At 37.5% G+C, this 18,627-nt stretch overlaps 1 protein-coding gene across 3 annotated transcripts in view; it reads right to left on the reverse strand.

The window, feature by feature from the left end:
* CTNNA2 (catenin (cadherin-associated protein), alpha 2) overlaps positions 1–18,627 on the reverse strand; it is a 1,195,405-nt gene that overhangs the window by 1,055,032 nt on the left and 121,746 nt on the right. For all 3 annotated transcript variants that reach the window (XM_010863262.1, XM_010863261.1, XM_010863260.1), the window contains exon 2: positions 9,011–9,206. In XM_010863262.1, the coding sequence (XP_010861564.1) occupies positions 9,011–9,206 (196 nt within the window). The remainder of the gene's footprint in view (positions 1–9,010; positions 9,207–18,627) is intronic.

Genomic DNA, 18,627 nt, shown 5'->3' on the forward strand with positions numbered 1-18,627 from the left:
GGGTGAGATGATTTGGGAGAATGGCATTGAAACATGTATAATATCATATATGAAATGAGTCGCCAGTCCAGGTTTGATGCACGATACTGGATGCTTGGGGCTGGTGCACTGGGACGACCCAGAGGGATGGTAGGGGGAGGGAGGAGGGAAGAGGGTTCAGGATGGGGAACACATGTATACCTGTGGCAGATTCATTTTGATATACGGCAAAACCAATACAATATTGTAAAGTTAAATAAAATAAAATTAAAAAAAAAACTCAACATTCAGAAAACTAAGTTCACAGAATCCAGTCCCATCACTTCATAGCAAATAGATGGGGAAATAAGGGAAACAGTGTGAGACTTTATTTTGAGGGGGCTCCAAAACCACTGCAGATGGTGACTGCAGCCATGAAGTTAAAAGACACTTGCTCCTTGAAAGAAGAGCTATGACAAACCTAGACAGCATATTAAAAAACAGAGACATTAATTTGCCAACAAAAGTCCATATGGTCAGAGCTATGGTTTTTCCAGTATTCTTGCAGGGATGTGAGAGTTGGACCATAAAGAAAGCTGAGCGCCAAAGAATTGATGCTTTTGAACTGTGGTATTGGAGAAGACTCTTGAGTGTCTCCTTGAAAGGAGATCAACCAGTCCATCCTAAAGGAGATCAGTCCTGAATATTCTTTGGAAGGACTGATGCTGAAGCTGAAGCTCCTGTACTTTGGCCACTTGATGCAAAGAGCCAACTCCTTAGAAAAGACCCTGATGCTGGGAAAGACTGAAGGCAGGAGGAGGAGGCGACAGAGGATGAGATGATTGGATGGCATCACCGACTCGATAGACATGAGTTTGAGCAAGCTCTGGGAGTTGGTGATGGATAGGGAAGCCTGGCGTGCTGCAGTCCATAGGGTGGCAGAGAGTTGGACACGACTGAGCAACTGAACTGAACTGAACTGAAAGTTTCATTTCCATAGCATTAACCATCTGCTAGGCAGTTCCCTTTATCCACCGATGTTTAAAATCAAATTGGTCCTCTTTCCTCAACTATCATCTCTTAACATATTACAATTAGGTTTTCTAAGGCCAAAAACATGGAATAAATGTTGACTTTTGTCTCTTCCCTTCAACAAGTGCCAAATCTTTTATTCTTTTTTGCCATGTCTATAATATTTTGGTTCTTATTTCTATTCCCATGACCATCACTCCAATCCCAGACACTCAAAGTATTTCTCCTTCTGTTTGGTTTTCTCTGAAATGTTACAATAATGCCTAAGCAATCTGAGTCCTGTCTTTCTATGACTTAGTCAACTTTTCATGAAGTTGCCAAACAAATCTTTCTGAAATATCACTTAAATGGGTACAAACCAACCTTCTAACTGCCTTCTTGTTTCTCTTTTATCATGTGTCTATATGTCACCTAGTTCCTGAACTTTTCCTAATCTGGTCCATATCCACCATCTTATTATATTTCTAATTATGCCTGAATATGAAAATTCTCATCAAATCAGGATTTCTGTAGCTATCTCCCAAATATGAATGTCATTTGTATATCTTTACCTTTTAAAATTGTGTTCATTTCACATGTTAGCAAGGTAATGCTCAAAATCCTTCAAGCTAGGCTTCGACCATATATGAACAGAGAACTCCCAGATGTACAAGATGGATTTAGAAAAGGCAGAGGAATCAGAGATCAAATTTCCAACATTTGTTGGGTCATGGAGGAAGCAGGGGAAATCAGGAAAAACATCTATTTCTGCTTCATTGATGATGCCAAAGCCTTTGACTGTGTGGATCACAACAAACTGTGGAGAGTTCTTAAAGAGATGGGAATATCAGACTACTTTACCTACCTCCTGAAAATCCTGTAGAAAGGTCAAGAAGCAACAGTTAGAACTGGACATGGAACAACAGGTTCTTTCAAAACTGGGAAAGGAGTATGTCAAAGCAATATATTGTTACCCTGCTTATTTAACTTATATGCAGAGTACATCATTCAAAATGCTGGGCTGGATGAATCACAAACTGGGATGAAGATAGCCCGGAGAAATATTAATAACCTCAGATATGCAGATGACACCACCCTTATGGCAGAAAGCAAAGAGGAACTAAAGAACCTCTAAATGCAAGTGAAAGAGGAGAGTGAAAAATCTGGCTTAAAATTCAACATTCAAAAACTAAGATCATGACATCCAGTCTCATCATTTCATGGCAAAAAGAAGCAGAAAAATTGGAAACAGTGACAGACTTTATTTTCTTGGGCTCCAAAATCACTGCAGATGGTGATTGCAGCCATGAAATTAAAAGATGTTTGCCCCTTAGAAGAAAATCTATGACAAACCTAAACCACATATTAAAAAGCAAAGACATGACTTTGCCAACAAAGGTCTGTCTAGTCAAAGCTATGGTTCTTCCAGTAGTCACGTACAGATGTGAGAGTTGGCCCATAAAGAAGGCTAAGCACTGAAGAATCGATGCTTTCAAACTGGGCTGTTGGAGAAGGCTATTGAGAAAATCCCTTGGACTGTAGGAGATCAAACCAGTCAATTCTAAAGGAAATCGACCCTGAATATTCATTGGAAGGACTGATGCTGGAGTTGAAAATGCTGACTGTCTTATAGATTTAGCTCCCTAGTAGACACTCAACACATATTCCCTGAGTGCCTACAGAATGCCAAACTAGGTAAAACATCTTTTGGTATAGAGTTATGCTTATCCACAACATCTAAATATTGAATGCCAGGCTGTTTCTGCTATATCAGTTCCCCCTATCTAACTTTATGTAAGCTACAAGCTCATTAATCTTATAAAATGACTGATTGCCCTCAGCTCCCTAAAGTGAAACAATTGCTAACATACACTAATGAGTCATCAGGTGGGGCTGATAAGCAAGAAGAATATTAGTCCATTTCTTTTCAAATTGGTCGCACAATGAAATCATATGGGGAGCTTTAAAAATCTCAAGATTTGGGTTCCACCCCAGAGTTCCTGACTTAAATGATAAGGTCTGAGGCCTGGACATCAGGAAGTTCAAAATCCTTCCAAATCATTCTAATATTCACTAAAAAAATGAGAACCCCTAGATTAACACCTCCTGGTGAAGGAAACGGCAACCCACTCCAGCATTCTAGCCTGGGGAATCCCATAGACAGAGGACCCTGGCGGGCTATAGTCCATGGGTTTGCAAAGGAGTCTGACACAACTCAGTGACTAAACAATAAGATTAGCCCATAGCTTAAAAACTAGAGTTTTCAGTCCAGAGTATGGTGGTAAACATTTAAAATGTTTTGACATTCTCTGTCCCAAAGCTGGCCAGAGCTTCAATATGAAGACCTGATTGAGATAACTGCCTCCGCAATCCTTATGCATAATACATGGGTTATACAACTATCCAATCATGGTTTGCTAAGACCACTTACAATGACTACCAATTCTAAGCCACAATGAGTTATGCAGTCCTCTTCAGAGAGACTGCAAGACCCTGATTCAATTCTCTAAGATCCTTGGTCTAGCATTGTTTATTAATAGGAAAGCCAGCTATTGTCTTAAGGAGTACAGATTGATTTCATAAATTATAAAGAATAAATTTTGTCTGACATTTATGTAAAATTTAATTTTTCAAAAATCTTTTGTGTCTTCATTATGTAAAACAAGCCAGTGAGGCCAAAACAACAATTATTACCTCTTTTTGAAAACTGGAGACACTAAGGCTGAAACAAGTTTGGTGATTTAACTTAAATTGTGTAGTCAATGGCCAAAATAACACTGGAAGTCAGATATATTAATCAAACATTCAATGCTCTGCTAACTTCACATAAAAATCTCTTTGAATATAACTTGTCATGTGCTGGAGCATCATGCCAGGTTCTTTAAGAACAAAAAGAAATATACATATCCTGGTGAAGTTTAAACTTAAATTAGGAAGATAATATTATATTATATATATAATATATATTATAATATATTATATTATAGTATATAATACTATATCTATGATAAACAGACACACACATGCGCACGCACACACACACACACACACACACACACCCCCTTGACCAAACATCTTTACCTAAAATATCCCATTTTTATCCAAGTCTAAAATATCAGTATTCTAGGCTTTGACTATGATTTCTCTTTTTTATATATATTTAAATAATTTATTTTCATTACTTATTTTTAATAGAAATGATCCTCATATACTTCTTTTGCAGTCTATAATTTAGAGTACAGGAAAATCTTCTACTGAAATATTCTAGGGCAAAAATATTGCCTACCAGTCCAGTACTCTTGCTTGGAGAATTGCATGGGCAGAGGAGTTTGGCAGGCTATAGTTCATGGGGTCACAAAGAGTCGGACATGACTGAGTGACTGACTGAGCACACAAAAATATTATCACCACTCATACTGAGCACCTAAAAAAAATCTGACATGCAGCTTAGGATTAAAAGATATATATTTTTAGTGATTACAAATTTCAACACAAAGTTTAATTATATGAGATACAATGATGACATAGTTAAATAGATAATTTCATATATAATCTTCCCAGATTACAGTAATTATAATCATGAGTGTTGTGAAACTTTGAAAGAATAACAGTAAATGATTCTATATTTAAAATATGAAAATGAAGATGTACTATACTAAAACTTCAGGCATTTAGCTCAGGCTGAAAATATTTTTAAAAGTGACAATGCTTTTCACCATTTGATTTAAAGAAGCAAAAACAATTCAACAGAAAAAATTGTACACAATAGATTCGATTCCTAAAGTATATATCATTTAATAAGTAAGCATGTATGGATTCTAGAGCCACACTAAAGAAGGAAAGTGTTTTCACAATTTTTGAATTTAGAAAGAGATTTCTATGCTGGAAGGAAAGACTGTTTGTTGTTGATGTTGTTTAGTCACTATGTCCAACTCTTTTGCGACCCCATGGGCTGTAGTCTGCCGGGCTCCTCTGTTCATGGGATTTCCCAGGGAAGAATACTGGAGTGAGTTCCATTTCTTTCTCCAAGAGAAGATACCTAAGTTTCAAAGTTTTAGTGACTAAATATTCCTACCCTAGTCCTCACATGCTGCCTCATCCTCCTTGCTCCCCATCTTTCTCTCAAAGCCAACTCAGCCTCTCACTTGTAAATAAAATCTGGGTAATAGTCAGTCAGAAAATCTGTGCAAAGCCAGACAGGCTAGGGGGTTACACAATAAAGAACCAAGTTGGAGCAGAAAGCAGAAAAAGAGCCTGTGGGCACAGAACTGAAAGGAGGGCCCAAGGACTCTGCTGTCAGAGATGAAAAGTATACACACCACAGACATGTGAAGTATACCTGAGAGTATTTGAAGATAGGAGAAACAGAAAAAATAATTTCAAAGTATTTTTCCAGGAAAATTTATTTTGTAAATATAACAATATTTCCTTGAATTTGATCTTGTTCAGAAAAGGACATGTCGCATCTGGGCTTGATACATAAATATCATTCCTTATTCATAATTTCTCAGTAACAGGAAATCACTAGTATAATGGAAATTTATAATATTCTCTAGAATATCAACAGTGATAAGCTGTCCTAAATTAATTACTTTATAATTTCTCACTCTAATATCCCTAGGACATTCTGGCCAAAAACTATGCTGGTTATTATATTATGCCACCAAAACAGCATTTCAGACAAGCTTTGAGAAATATAAAATATTAATTTCTACAGAAGATGTGAAAACCAACTTCTAAGGATAAAATAAAGGAAATTTAAGGGTGGTTAAGGGAACTAAATGAGAAAATGTAACTTGTCTGATGACAGATAAATCTTTGAGAAAATAGCCTAGAGGCCAATTAACAAAATCCCTCTGGAGTAGGAGAGGTTCACTATATTGACGGTGGTGATAGTTTCATGGTAGACATCTGTCAAAACTTATCAAATTTATCAAAACTTATCACACTTTAAATGTGTGAAATTTATTATCTCCCAGTCAACCTAAAAAAAGAAAAAGAAAGTATCCAGGCTACAGATGCATGAACACAAGTGTCCATCTGCAATTCAGAAGGAATACCAGTTTTCAATAGCACTTAGAAACTTGGAAGCTATCATGTTGCTAAAACACATATATAAATATATTCCATCCACATTAGATGAAATATGTAAAATTTAACACTTCGAATTAAAGTAGCAATTTACATGAGTGTTATGTAAATAAAATTAACATTTAGGTTGAAGAAGAGACTAGGAAGCACATGGCAGTATGAAGAAGGATGATTATTTGGTACGGAAGGATGTTTGGTGTTTCCAGGGACCAAATATCCATCTGCAAATTGAAAAAGTGGCTGGTTTGCAAGTAGAAAGGTGACAGAACACTCAATCATCTATTCCTTCATTTATTTAACAAATCTTGAAGTCTTATGAATGCTAAGCATTGCAAATCAATGGTTGCAAAAGAGACACAGGGTGTTCTCTATCTTCATTAATTTCCAGTGTGGCAGAGAACAAAGCTATCAATCAAGCCACCTCACAAAAATGATATTATCCAGTGGAAAGTGACAAGGAAATATCCATGAAAGAGTATCCCAGTAGTGTCAGGGACGGGTTCCCTGGGAAGGTGTTCTTTGAGCTGGGATGTGCAGAATGAGTCTTTCTTAACTATGAGAGAGAAGACAGAATGTATAAAGACCCTGGAGAAGGTAAAACACGGTGCTTCTGAATAACTAAAACAGAAGTTGGTCAATTTAAGAGGTACCTAGGAGTTAAAAAATCTATGTGTCTTTGTGGTAGACTGTGTTTAGAAGGAGACAGAAGTAGCAAGCATGATATCAAGATTTCTGCAAGTGAATACATATATGTGGCATCACTGCAGATGATGACAATGGCCATGAAATCAGAAGATGATCGCTTCTTGGCAAGAAAGTGATGACAAACCTAGACAGTGTATTGAAAAGCTGAGACTTTACTCTGCCGACAAAGGTCTACATAGTCAAGGCTAGGGTTTTCCCAGTGGTCACGTGTGGCTGTGAGAGCTGGACCATAAAGAAGGCAGAGCACCAAAGAATTGATGCCTCGGAACTGTGGTGCTGGAGAAGACTCCTGAAAGTCCCTTGGACAACAAGGAGATCAAACCAGTCAGTCTTAAGGGAAATGAACCCTGAATATTCGTTGGAAGGTCTGATGTTGAAGCTGAAAGCTTCAGTATTTTGGTCATCTGATGCAAACTGCTGACTCATTGGAAAAGTCCACGATGCCAGGAAAGATTGAGGGCAAAAAGAGAAGAGGGCAGCAGAGGATGAGATGGCTAGATGGCATCACCGATGCAATGGACATGAACTTGGGCAGACTTCAGGAGATGATGAAGGACAGGCAGGCCTAGTGTGCTGCAGTCCATGGTGTCACAGAGTTGGACACGACTGGGAGACTGAATAACAAAAAATGTGGCATTTATTAGACAGAAAACAGAGGACAGAGGTGAGGCTGGAGGTAGGTGTTTGTTCTAATTTCATGGTGTCCTAGAATTTTCCACTAAAGCTGCTAAACAAGACCACAACACAATTTTAAATGTCTGTGTATCAAAGGATACAATCAACAGAGTGAAAAGGTAGCCCATAGGAAGGGAGAAAATATTTGCAAAACAATATCTGATAAAGGGTCTACTCTTATAACTCTACAACAACAAGGCAATGGGCTTAAATAAACATTTCTTCAAGGAAGATATAAATATAGCCAACAAGCACATGAAACAATGCTCAATACAGCCAATCATTAGAGAAATGGAAACCAAAATCACAATGAGATATCATCTGACATCCACTGTGATTACTACTATAAGATTAAAAAAAAATCACAGAAAATCACAAGTGTTGCCAAGGATATAGAGAAACTGGAACCCTTGTGCACTATTAGTAGAAGTATAAAATGGCACGGCTGCTATGGAAAACAGTATAGAAGTTCCTCAAAGAATTAAAAAGATAACTACTATATGATCTAGCAATATCACCTCTGGATGTAAATCCAAAATAATTGAAAGCAGGGTGATAAAGAGATATTTGTATACCCATGCTCATAGCTGGATTATTCACAATGGCCAAAAGGTTAAAGGCACACAAATGTCCACCAACAGACGAATGGATAAATGAAACACAGTATAAATATACAATAAAATAATATCCAGCCCTAAAAAGGAAAGGCATTTTGACATATGCCACAATATGCATAAACCTTGAGGACCTTATACTAACTGAAATAAACCAATCACAATAAGACAAACGCTATGATTCCACCTATATGCATCTAGAGTAGTAAAACTCATCAAAAAAGAAACTCACATAGTGATTGCCAGTGGCTTGGGGGAAGGCAAACTTGGAGGTTGTTTAATAGGTATAGAATTTCAGTTTTGCAAGGTGAAAAAGTTATGGAGATTAGTGACTCAACCATATGATTATACTTTACATGACCAAACTACACACTTAAAATGGTTATAATAATATATTTTATGTGTATTTTACAATTAAAAATTTTAAATATACTAAATAAATAGTATTATTGATAGCTTCCTAGCTATATAATTGATCAATTGGTAGCCAGTTAACCAGATAGAGAGATTTTTGAGAAAAGCCATGAACAGAAAATAGAAATTTTGGAATCATACAAAAGCAATAATAATTTTATTATACTGTATTCTTCTCCTCCCTTCATCCATCAAATCTTGACTTTTCAGTGACTTTATAAATAGAAAGGCTTCTCATCCTATCCTCCCCAAAACCTAAGTTTGACAAGAGAGGCTGGTTTCATTAGCTAGGTGAAAACAATTTGAAGAGCAACAGCAGACATGGAGTGTCTGTAGCTGTGTTAAACTGCCACAACAAAGAAATCTCTACCTGCCTAAATATCTAATTCCAGCAAAATTAAAAATGAGAAGTGTAGATAGAGGCAAAAAAAAATAAGACTACTCAAAAGAGTAGTCTTATTTAAGAGTAGTCTTATTTTCCTAGAAAAATCCTCTGTTTAAACATCATATACATCCCTCTAAAATAATATTATTCTTCCTACCTTGTTTGCGTACATCCTCAACAGCAGCAACCAGTTCTTCTTTGAGATCTTGACTCTCCTTAGCAATCTGTTCACCTTTTTCCAGAAAGTTCTGAGTGGCTTGTTCTACAGATGCAGCCAGTACATGGGCTTTCTTTGACCTTCCTTTCTTTTTACCGGATGGGCCTTTGTTGCTTGTGTTGACAAGTGTTGTCACCTTGAGTACAAAAAAAAAATTGTAAAATTCCTCTGCATAACTGTCCAGAAATAGTGTATTATTATCTCATAATTTTAAAATATCCTTTGTATATTAAATCATGAATACATATCACATAGCCTCATCTTAAGGAAAATGTGGAATTATATGGATTAGCCTATAAATTAATAGCTATTTATCTCCTGCAGGGGGAAAAAAAAAAAGGATGTGAATAAAGGAGGAAGAGCAGACTTGTAAGTAGCTCAAATTTTTCAATCCACTGGAGGTTCTGCTTTCACAGATTGACAAATACAGTGCTGGTTAGAGTACCTAGCTTCAGGGAGGAAAGAAAATAGAATAAACGGTGGAAATGCCTTTGAGCTTTCAGTCAGGAAAACCAGTACCCAAGTGAGCTCAGAAATGAGGACAGAGATGAAATAGTAGTTAATAAATGGTGGACCATCAAAATGCATGATTTACATGTCACTTTCCAAAGGCTTTAAATGAAGATTATTGCTATTTCCGATTTCATCTTATAAAAACAATGTGGTAAATTTGATCTGAAGAGCCTGAATGACTCAGTCTCAACATTTGGTTAACCTGCGAAAATTTCCAGAATAGAAACTAGATTTGCATTATCACTCCTTTTCTAGGTATCATAATTTGGATACATATTTCAATTGCCAAACTTCTTTTAGTGCTACATCTAGAGCAATTTAATCTGCTAACAAAGCTTTTAATATCTTTTAAACCTTATCTCCTATCGACTTCTGAATATTTTCTGTCAGTGAGAAGTCTGGGAGGGAAATGAATGCAACTGTTTCATATTCTCTTTAGCTAGTCATCTACACCTCTGCATTATTTTTATCAGATTCATAGGAATGTGGGTGTTGTAGTTTATTTGCACTGAGGTGTCTATCCTGCTTAGCAAACTAAAGCTTTTATTGGAAGTTATCAAGAAAGCTAGTCTATAGAAAAGTTTTAAATGCTTTAGTCTCTGCTCTTTACTCCAAATTACAGAGCAAGCAAAGTGATTTGGCAAGTCACAATCAATGTCTAGTCAGTTTATTGGGAAAGATATAATACCAGAAGGAAAAAAAAAGTATTAAAAAAATGAACTAAGATGATGAATGAAGTAGAACCATTACTGGTTACTACAGAAATGGGAGCCATCATATTCAGCTTTCTTTTGATTGCTAATTAATTAGATACAGAGAATTAAAGAAGGACTCTCTAAGGACATTTAAGCACATAGACTAGCTAAAAAAAAGAAAGATAAAATCATTAAGAATAAGACTGCCCAAAAATGGTAGTTAACTGTAAAACGTATATGGAGTCAGCCACACTTTATAGTCTTTCCAGTTCACCTACAGAAAGAGCTAGTCACTCAGTTGTGTCTGGCTCTTTGCAACCCCAAGGGCTGTAACCTCTGTCTGTGCAATTCCCCAGGCAGGAATACTGAAGTGGGTAGCTATTCTCTTCTCCAGGGGATCTTCCCAACCCATGTATCAAACCCAGGTCTCCTGCATTGTGGGCAGATTCTTTACCATATGAGCTACAAGGGAAGCCCCAACTTACAGAGGCAACCTTCAGAAGACAGACAGTATGTCTCCAAAGTCAATTTTCTTAGGGACAAGAGCATTCTCCTTAATGTGGATTTACTCTAACACATTGATGTATAAAAGATATGACACTGAAAGATGAACTCCCAGCTAGGTAGGTGCCCAATATGCTACTGGAAAAGAGAGGAGAAACGGCTGAAGAAGGAGTGAAGAGGCTGAGCCAAAGCGAAAACAACAACCGGTTGTGGATGTGACTGGGATGGAAGTAAAGTCAGATGCTGTAAAGAACAATATTACATAGGAAACTGAAAGCTAAGTCCATGAATCAAGGTAAATTGGAAGTGGTCAAACATGAGATAGTAAGAGTGAACATTGACATTTTAGGAATCAGTGAATTAAAATGGACCAGAATGTGCAAATTTAATTCAGATGACCATTATAACTACTACTGTGGCCAACAATCCCTTAGAAGGAATGGATTAGCCTTCATACTCAACAGAAGAGTCCAAAATGCAGTACTTGTGGCAATCTCAAAAAGGACAGAATGATCTCGGTTCATCTCCAAGGCAAGCCATTCAATATCACAGCAATCCAAGTCTATGCCCTAACCACTAATGCTGAAGGAGCTGAAGTTGAATGAAGTTGAATGAAGACCTTTTAGAACTAACACCAAAAAAGATGCCCTTTTCATTATAGGGGACTGGAATGCAAAAGTAGGAAGTCAAGAAATACCTGCAGTAAGAGGCAAGTATGGTCTTGGAGTACACAATGAAGCAGAGCAAAGACTAACAGAGTTTTGTTAAGAGAATGCCCTGGTCATAGCAACCACCCTCTTACAACAACACAAGAGATGACTCAACACAGGGACACCACCAGATGGTCAATACCGAAATCAAAATGATTCTATTCTTTGCAGCTGAAGATGGAGAAGCTCTATACAGTCAGCAAAAACAAGACCAGGAGCTGACCGTAGCTCACATCATGAACTCCTTATTGCCAAATTCCGATTTAAATTGAAGAAAGTAGGGAAAACCACTAGAACATTCAGGTATGACGTAAATCAAATCCTTTATGATTATACAGTGGAAGTGAGAAACAGATTCAAGGGATCAGATCTGATAGAGTGTCTGAACAACTATGGACAGAAGTTTGTAACATTGTACAGGAGGTGGTGGTCAAAACCATCCCCAGGAAGAAGAAATGCAAAAAGGCAGAATGGTTGTCTGAGGAGGCCTTACAGATAGCTGAGAAAAGAAGAGAAGCTAAAGGCAAAGGACAAAAGGAAAGATAAATCCATCTGAATGCAGAGTTCCAAAGAATAGCAAGGAAAGATAAGAAAGCCTTCCTCTGTGCAAAGAAATAGAGGAAAACAACAGAATGGGAAAGACTAGAGATCTCTTCAAGAAAATCAAAGATACTGAGGGACATTTCATGCAAAAATAGGCACAATAAAGGACAGAAATGGTATGGACCTAACAGAGGCAGAAGATATTAAGAGGTGGCAAAAATACACAGAAGTATACAAAAAAGATCTTAATGACCCTGATAAGCACAATGATGTGATCTCTCACCTAGAGCCAGATATCCTAGAGTGTGAAGTCAAGTGGATCTTAGGAAATATTACTACGGACAAAGCTAGTGAAGGTGATGGAATTCCAGCTGAGTTATTCCAAATTCTAAAGGGTGATGATGTGAAAGTGCTGCACTCATTATGCCAGCAAATTTGGAAAACTCAGCAGTGGCCACAGGACTGGAAAAGGTCGGTTTTCATTCCAATCCCAAAGAAAGGCAATGCCAAAGAATGCTCAAACTACTGCACAATTACACTCATCTCACACACTAGCAAAGCACTGCTTCAAATTCTCCAAGCTACGCTTCAACAGTATGTGAACCAAGAACTTCCAGATATTCAAAATGGATTTAGAAAAGGCAGAGGGACCAGAGATCAAATTGCCAACATCTGTTGGATCATAAAAAAAGCAAGAGAATTCTAGAAAAACATCTACTTCTGCTTCATTGACTATGCTATATATAGTCTTTGACTGTGTGCATCACAACAAATTATGGAAAATTCTTAAAGAGCTGGGAATGCCAGACCACCTTACCTGCCTCCTGAGAAATCTGTATGCAGGTCAAGAAGCAACAGTTAGTACCAGGCATGGAACAACGGACTGGTTCCAAATTTGGAAAGGAGTATGTTAAGTCACTATATTGTCAACTTGCTTATTTAACTTGTACGCAAAGTGCTGGGCTGGATGAAGCACAAGCTGAAAATGAATCTATCAAAATGACTACATTGTGGTTCCTTTTCTGTAAAGACAGACAGATTTCAATTTTTCTGTTATCTCATGGTTCATTACTGTATTAAGCACAGTTTAGGTAATGTTCATAATAGGAAGTCTGTATGAAGTGTCTGTTATGTTTGTGCCAAAAAATAAAACATGGAATATTACCAGGAAGGTCCTAAGAAAACTGTGATTACTTTCAAATGCAACAAATCAATTCAGTCCTCTTTTAGAAAACAAACTCATTTACTCACACGTGGAAGAATGTAAAACGGATGTAACAGCACAGAATAGAGGGAAAATTAGGTGGCTCCAAAATGCTCATGTCTTAATCAGTTTAGAATAAAGAAATAATTGCTAACTCTCCCCATTGTTATTCAGTGTTTTGTTAAAGTACAAAGTCAACAATTTAGATATGAAAAAAGGCAGGACAGATATAAATATTATAAAGGTAGATACTAAATTGTCATTACTTATAGAGATTATGATGGTATCAAGAAAATACAAAAAAATAAAAGAAAAACTATTAGAACTATTTGTGGCTAATACTAGACATCAATACAAATCAAGTAGAACAACATTACCAGTGAAAAATCTAGTTTAAAATACCCTATTCACAATAACCATAAATTGATACTATCCAAGATAACCATGACACAAAATATAGAACATTGTATGAAGAAAATTATAACTTTAATGAGGAACATAAAAGATGATCTAAATAATAAAGACATATACCAATGAGCCCTGGAGACTATAAACTTCTGTGCTTAAGTTTGACATTGAGGCTGGGACTGGGTCTGGGGCAGACATGGCTTACAGACTTTTACATGTCTAGGGCATCTTCTTGGTAATCTTTTAAGAGATGATTATTCTGTAGAAATTCTTGGTTGAATGGAATGCCTCTTCTTACCCTAACCAGGCACTGTCTAATCCCATACCAACTTTCACCCAAGAGTCATTCAAGATCTACACAGTCCCATTACCTCTCTAACAATTTGCAAGCATATCTTTTGTGCAGGCAAAAAAAAAAAAAAAGAAAACATAAAAGCAACAGATATGCAGAATAATAGCATGAACACGGAAATGTGAAAATGGACATGGTGTTTTCTAGACAGTAAGGAGACCACTCTCACTTGAGAAGGGAGCTGTATATCAATGATAAAGAAAACAAGGTTGACAGATGTGGTGGAATAAAACTTTGAAAGGCTCTGAGAGCTGAGCAAAGGAGTCTAGATTTTATTAGTCAGTGCGAATATTTTTTTTGAAAATGAGAAGCATGTTTGTTAAAGTGTTCTTGTTCTCCTTCCATTAATTTCTCAGCCCACTGACATTTTACTTTCATCCCCACACATCTTGAAGCAGAGTCCTCTTTAAACTGATCTCTCACTAAGGTAGTTAAAGAATTGCCCGAATCAAATTATTTTTATCTTATCAGCCTACTCTGTCTCATTTAGTGCTATTGACTTACCTCTTCTTTCTCCTAGAAATATTTCCTGGCTCGTTCTCTTAGCAATATATCTTTCTTCTCCAAACTCTAATAGCTTTTAGGAAGGCCATCAATCTTACATCTTTCTATCCCTATCTTTATCTTCTCCCTTCTACATTAGTAAAGACTTGCTGCTACCACCAACCATTTCTTTAAAAATTTATCTTGCTGACTATGCCAAAGCCTTTGACTGTGAGGATCACAATAAACTGTGGAAAATTCTGAAAGAGATGGGAATAGCAGACCATCTGACCTGCCTCTTGAGAAACCTGTATGCAGGTCAGGAAGCAACAGTTAGAACTGGACATGGAACAACAGACTGGTTCCAAATAGGAAAAGAAGTACATCAAGGCTGTATATTGTCACCCTGCTTATTTAACTTATATGCAGAGTACATCATAATAAACGCTGGGCTGGATGAAGCACAAAATGGAATCAAGATTGCTGGGAGAAATATCAATAACCTCAGATATGCAGACGACACCACCCTTATGGCAGAAAGTGAAGAGGAACTAAAAAGTCTCTTGAGAGTGAAAGAGGACAGTGAAAAAGTTGGCTTAAAGCTCAACATTCATAAAACTAAGATCATGGCATCTGGTCCCATCACTTCAAGGGAAATAGATGGAGAAACAGTGGAAACAGTGTCAGACTTTATTTTTGGGGGCTCCAAAATCATTGCAGATGGTGACTGCAGCCATGAAATTAAAAGACGCCTACTCCTTAGAAGAAAGGTTATGACCAACCTAGATAGAATATTGAAAAGCAGAGATGTTACTTTACCAACAAAGGTCCATCTAGTCAAGGCTACGGTTTTTCCAGTGGTCATGTATAGATGTGAGAGTTGGACTGTGAAGAAAGCTGAGCGCCGAAGAATTGATGCTTTTGAACTGTGGTGTTGGAGAAGACTCTTGAGAGTCCCTTGGACTGCAAGGAGATCCTAAAGGATCCATCCTAAAGGAGATCCTACCAGTCCATCCTAAAGGAGATCAACCTGGGATTTCTTTGGAAGGAATGATGCTAAAGCTGAAACTCCAGTACTTTGGCCACCTCATGCAAAGAGTTGACTCATTGGAAAAGACTCTGATGCTGGGAGGGATTGGGGGCAGGAGGAAAAGGGGACAGCAGAGGATGAGATGGCTGGATGGCATCACCGACTCGATGGACATGGATTTGAGTGAACTCCGGAAGATGGTGATGGACAGGGAGGCCTGGCTTGCTGCGATTGATGGGGTCACAAAGAGTCGGACACAACTGAGTGACTAAAGTGAACTGAACTGAACTGATAGTTGATTTACAACATTGTATTAATTTCTGCTGTACAGCGAAGTGATTGTTATACAACTTTTTCTATTCTTTTCCATTATGGCTTACCACAGTATATTGAATATGGTTTTCTGTACTTTACAGTAGAACCCTGGTATTTATCCATTGTGTATATAATAATTTGCATCTGCCCATCCCAAACACCCAATCCATCCCTCCCCCACCTCTTATCCCCTGTGGCAACCACAAGTTTGTTCTCTATGACTCTGTTTCTGTTTTAAATATAGTTCATTTGTGTCCTTTTCAGATTCCACATATAAGTGATATCATATATTTGTCTTTCTCTTTCTGACTTACTTCACTTAGTATGATAATCTCTAGGTCAATCCATGTTGCTTCAGTTTGCATTGTTTCATTATGTTTTTATGACTGAGCAATATTCCATTGTGTGTATATATATACATATGCTATGCTAAGTCACTTCAGTGGTGTCCAACTCTGTGTGACCCCATAGACAGCAGCCACCAGGCTCCCCCGTCCCTGGGATTCTCCAGGCAAGAACACTAGAGTGGGTTGCCATTTCCTTCTCCAATGCATCAAAGTGAAAAGTGAAAGCGAAGTCACTCAGTCGTGTCTGACTCTTAGCGACCCCATGGACTGCAGCCTACCAGGCTCCTCCATCCTTGGGATTTTCCAGGCAAGAGTACTGGAGTGGGGTGCCATTGCCCTCTCCGATATATACATATATACATACATATTCCACAATTTTATCAATTTATCTTTCAATGGACATTTAGGTTATTTCCATGACTTGGCTATTGTGAATAATGCACTATGAACATAGGGGTTCTTGTATCATTTCTTGTATCAGTTCTTCTATCATCTCTATCATATCAACACTCTTTAAGTGGATCTACTCATCATATCATTCAGACTCAATAGCTGTGTCAACTTCTCTCTAAATTTTCAATAAGGTCCCTCTCAGTACATTCCTCAATCTTAGCTTAGAAGGATTCCTGACTTCATCTAGTTCCACCTCAAATATTTTCTCAAAGTCTCTGCCTCTCATTAAAGAAGAGAAAAAATCCTACAGTTCATAGATGAGAGTGTAAGTGGTCAATGGCCTTGCCACCTTGACATAATGATGATCCCAGTGAACCCTGGCCAATGGAAAAGCTCAGCAGTAGTCAGAGGTTTGGCACCTATTTTCAGATATGTCATGGTACGGTACTGTTGTCGTTCAATCACTAAATCGTGTATGACTCTCTGTGACCTCATGGACTGTAGCATGCCAGGCTTCCCTGTCCTTTACTATCTCCTGGAGTTTGCTCAAATTCATGTCCACTGGGTCAGTAATGTTATCTAACCATCTCATCCTCTGCTTCCCTCTTCTCCTTTTCCCTTTAATCTTTCCCAAGATCAGGGTCTTTTCCAATGAGTTGGCTCTTCCCATCAGGTGGCCAAAGTACTGGAGCTTCAGCTTCAGAATCAGTCCTTCCAATGAATATTCAGGGTTGATTTCCTTTTGAATTGATTGGTTTGATCTCCTTGCATTCCAAGGGACCCTCAAGAGTCTTCTCCATACCACAATTCAAAAGCATCAATTCTTCAACATTCAGCCTTCTACACAGTCCAACTCTCACATCCGTACATGACTTCTGGAAAAACCAAAGCTTTGACTATACAGACCTCTGTCAGTAAAGTGTTGTCTCTGCTTTTTAATATGCTGTCTAGGTTTGTCATCGCTTTCAAGGAACACATCTTTTAATTTTATGGCTACAGTCAAGGTTCACAGAGTTTCGAGCCCAAGAAAATAAAGTCTGTCACTGCTTCCACTTTTCCCCCTTCTATTTGCCATGAAGTGATGGGATCACTGTGATATGAGTATAAAACTATGAGACCTATGTCCACCTAATATTCTCATCACCTAATATTCTATTATAGGAATAGACCCTCCATTCTTATACAATGGAAAGTAATGCAGTTAGCCAACACCATTTCATCCTTTCTTTTTCTTGCAATGTGTTTTATTGTAAGACAACTTATCTGACTACATCTCTTCTATTGGATCAGTTCTCTGCTTCCTGGATATATAAGCACAATAAACACAGAAGACATTTTCCAAAACGATAAGCAATGGTGAGGGCACTAAGGCATTTTGTCTCAGCAATTGTGTCCATAACCAACAACAGTGTAGTTTGTCTAAGCCTTACCCATAGGGCAGTTGATTCAAAGTAAGCTCTGGAGATTATCACTGTCACCTAGGAACTGTTAGAAATATAGGCTCTAAGGCCCACTCCAGACCTACTAAAAAGAGTTTCTGTATTTTAACAAGATCTCTAAGTAATTCATATGCTCAATAAAATCTGAGAAGCACTGAATTCTAGAAAAACGATTATCAGATTTATCATACCTTAGAGTCACCTTGATCTTGTTAGAAGGCAAATTCGTAGATCTTACAGTGCTTCTGTCTATGTATGTCTCTGCTAGGATATTTCACAATCATCACATAAAATTAGGATATGTATCATTTATAGACTTTACTTTCAGAAACAGCAGTTTAGCTGAAGCAAAAGAAAGTGAGAAAGAAATAGCAATGGCTTCTAGAGGTAAATCTTTCCTCTTATTTTAGGGGCCACAACATATAAAAAACAACTTATCAATGAATTGATCAAATTGTTGAAAGGCAATTTTCTCTACTAGGCAATCACAAGAAATTTGGAAAAGTAAAGAGTATACAGATGTGAATGCTGTTACTTAAGCCAATATTTGAACTCACCAGAAAACCAATAAAAGAAAACCAAGAGTTGAAAATTTAAAAAAAAAAAAAAAAAAAAAAAATT

Source organism: Bison bison, unplaced genomic scaffold, assembly GCF_000754665.1.
Source record: "Bison bison bison isolate TAMUID 2011002044 unplaced genomic scaffold, Bison_UMD1.0 scf7180017864489, whole genome shotgun sequence".
NCBI classification, from domain to species: domain Eukaryota; kingdom Metazoa; phylum Chordata; class Mammalia; order Artiodactyla; family Bovidae; genus Bison; species Bison bison.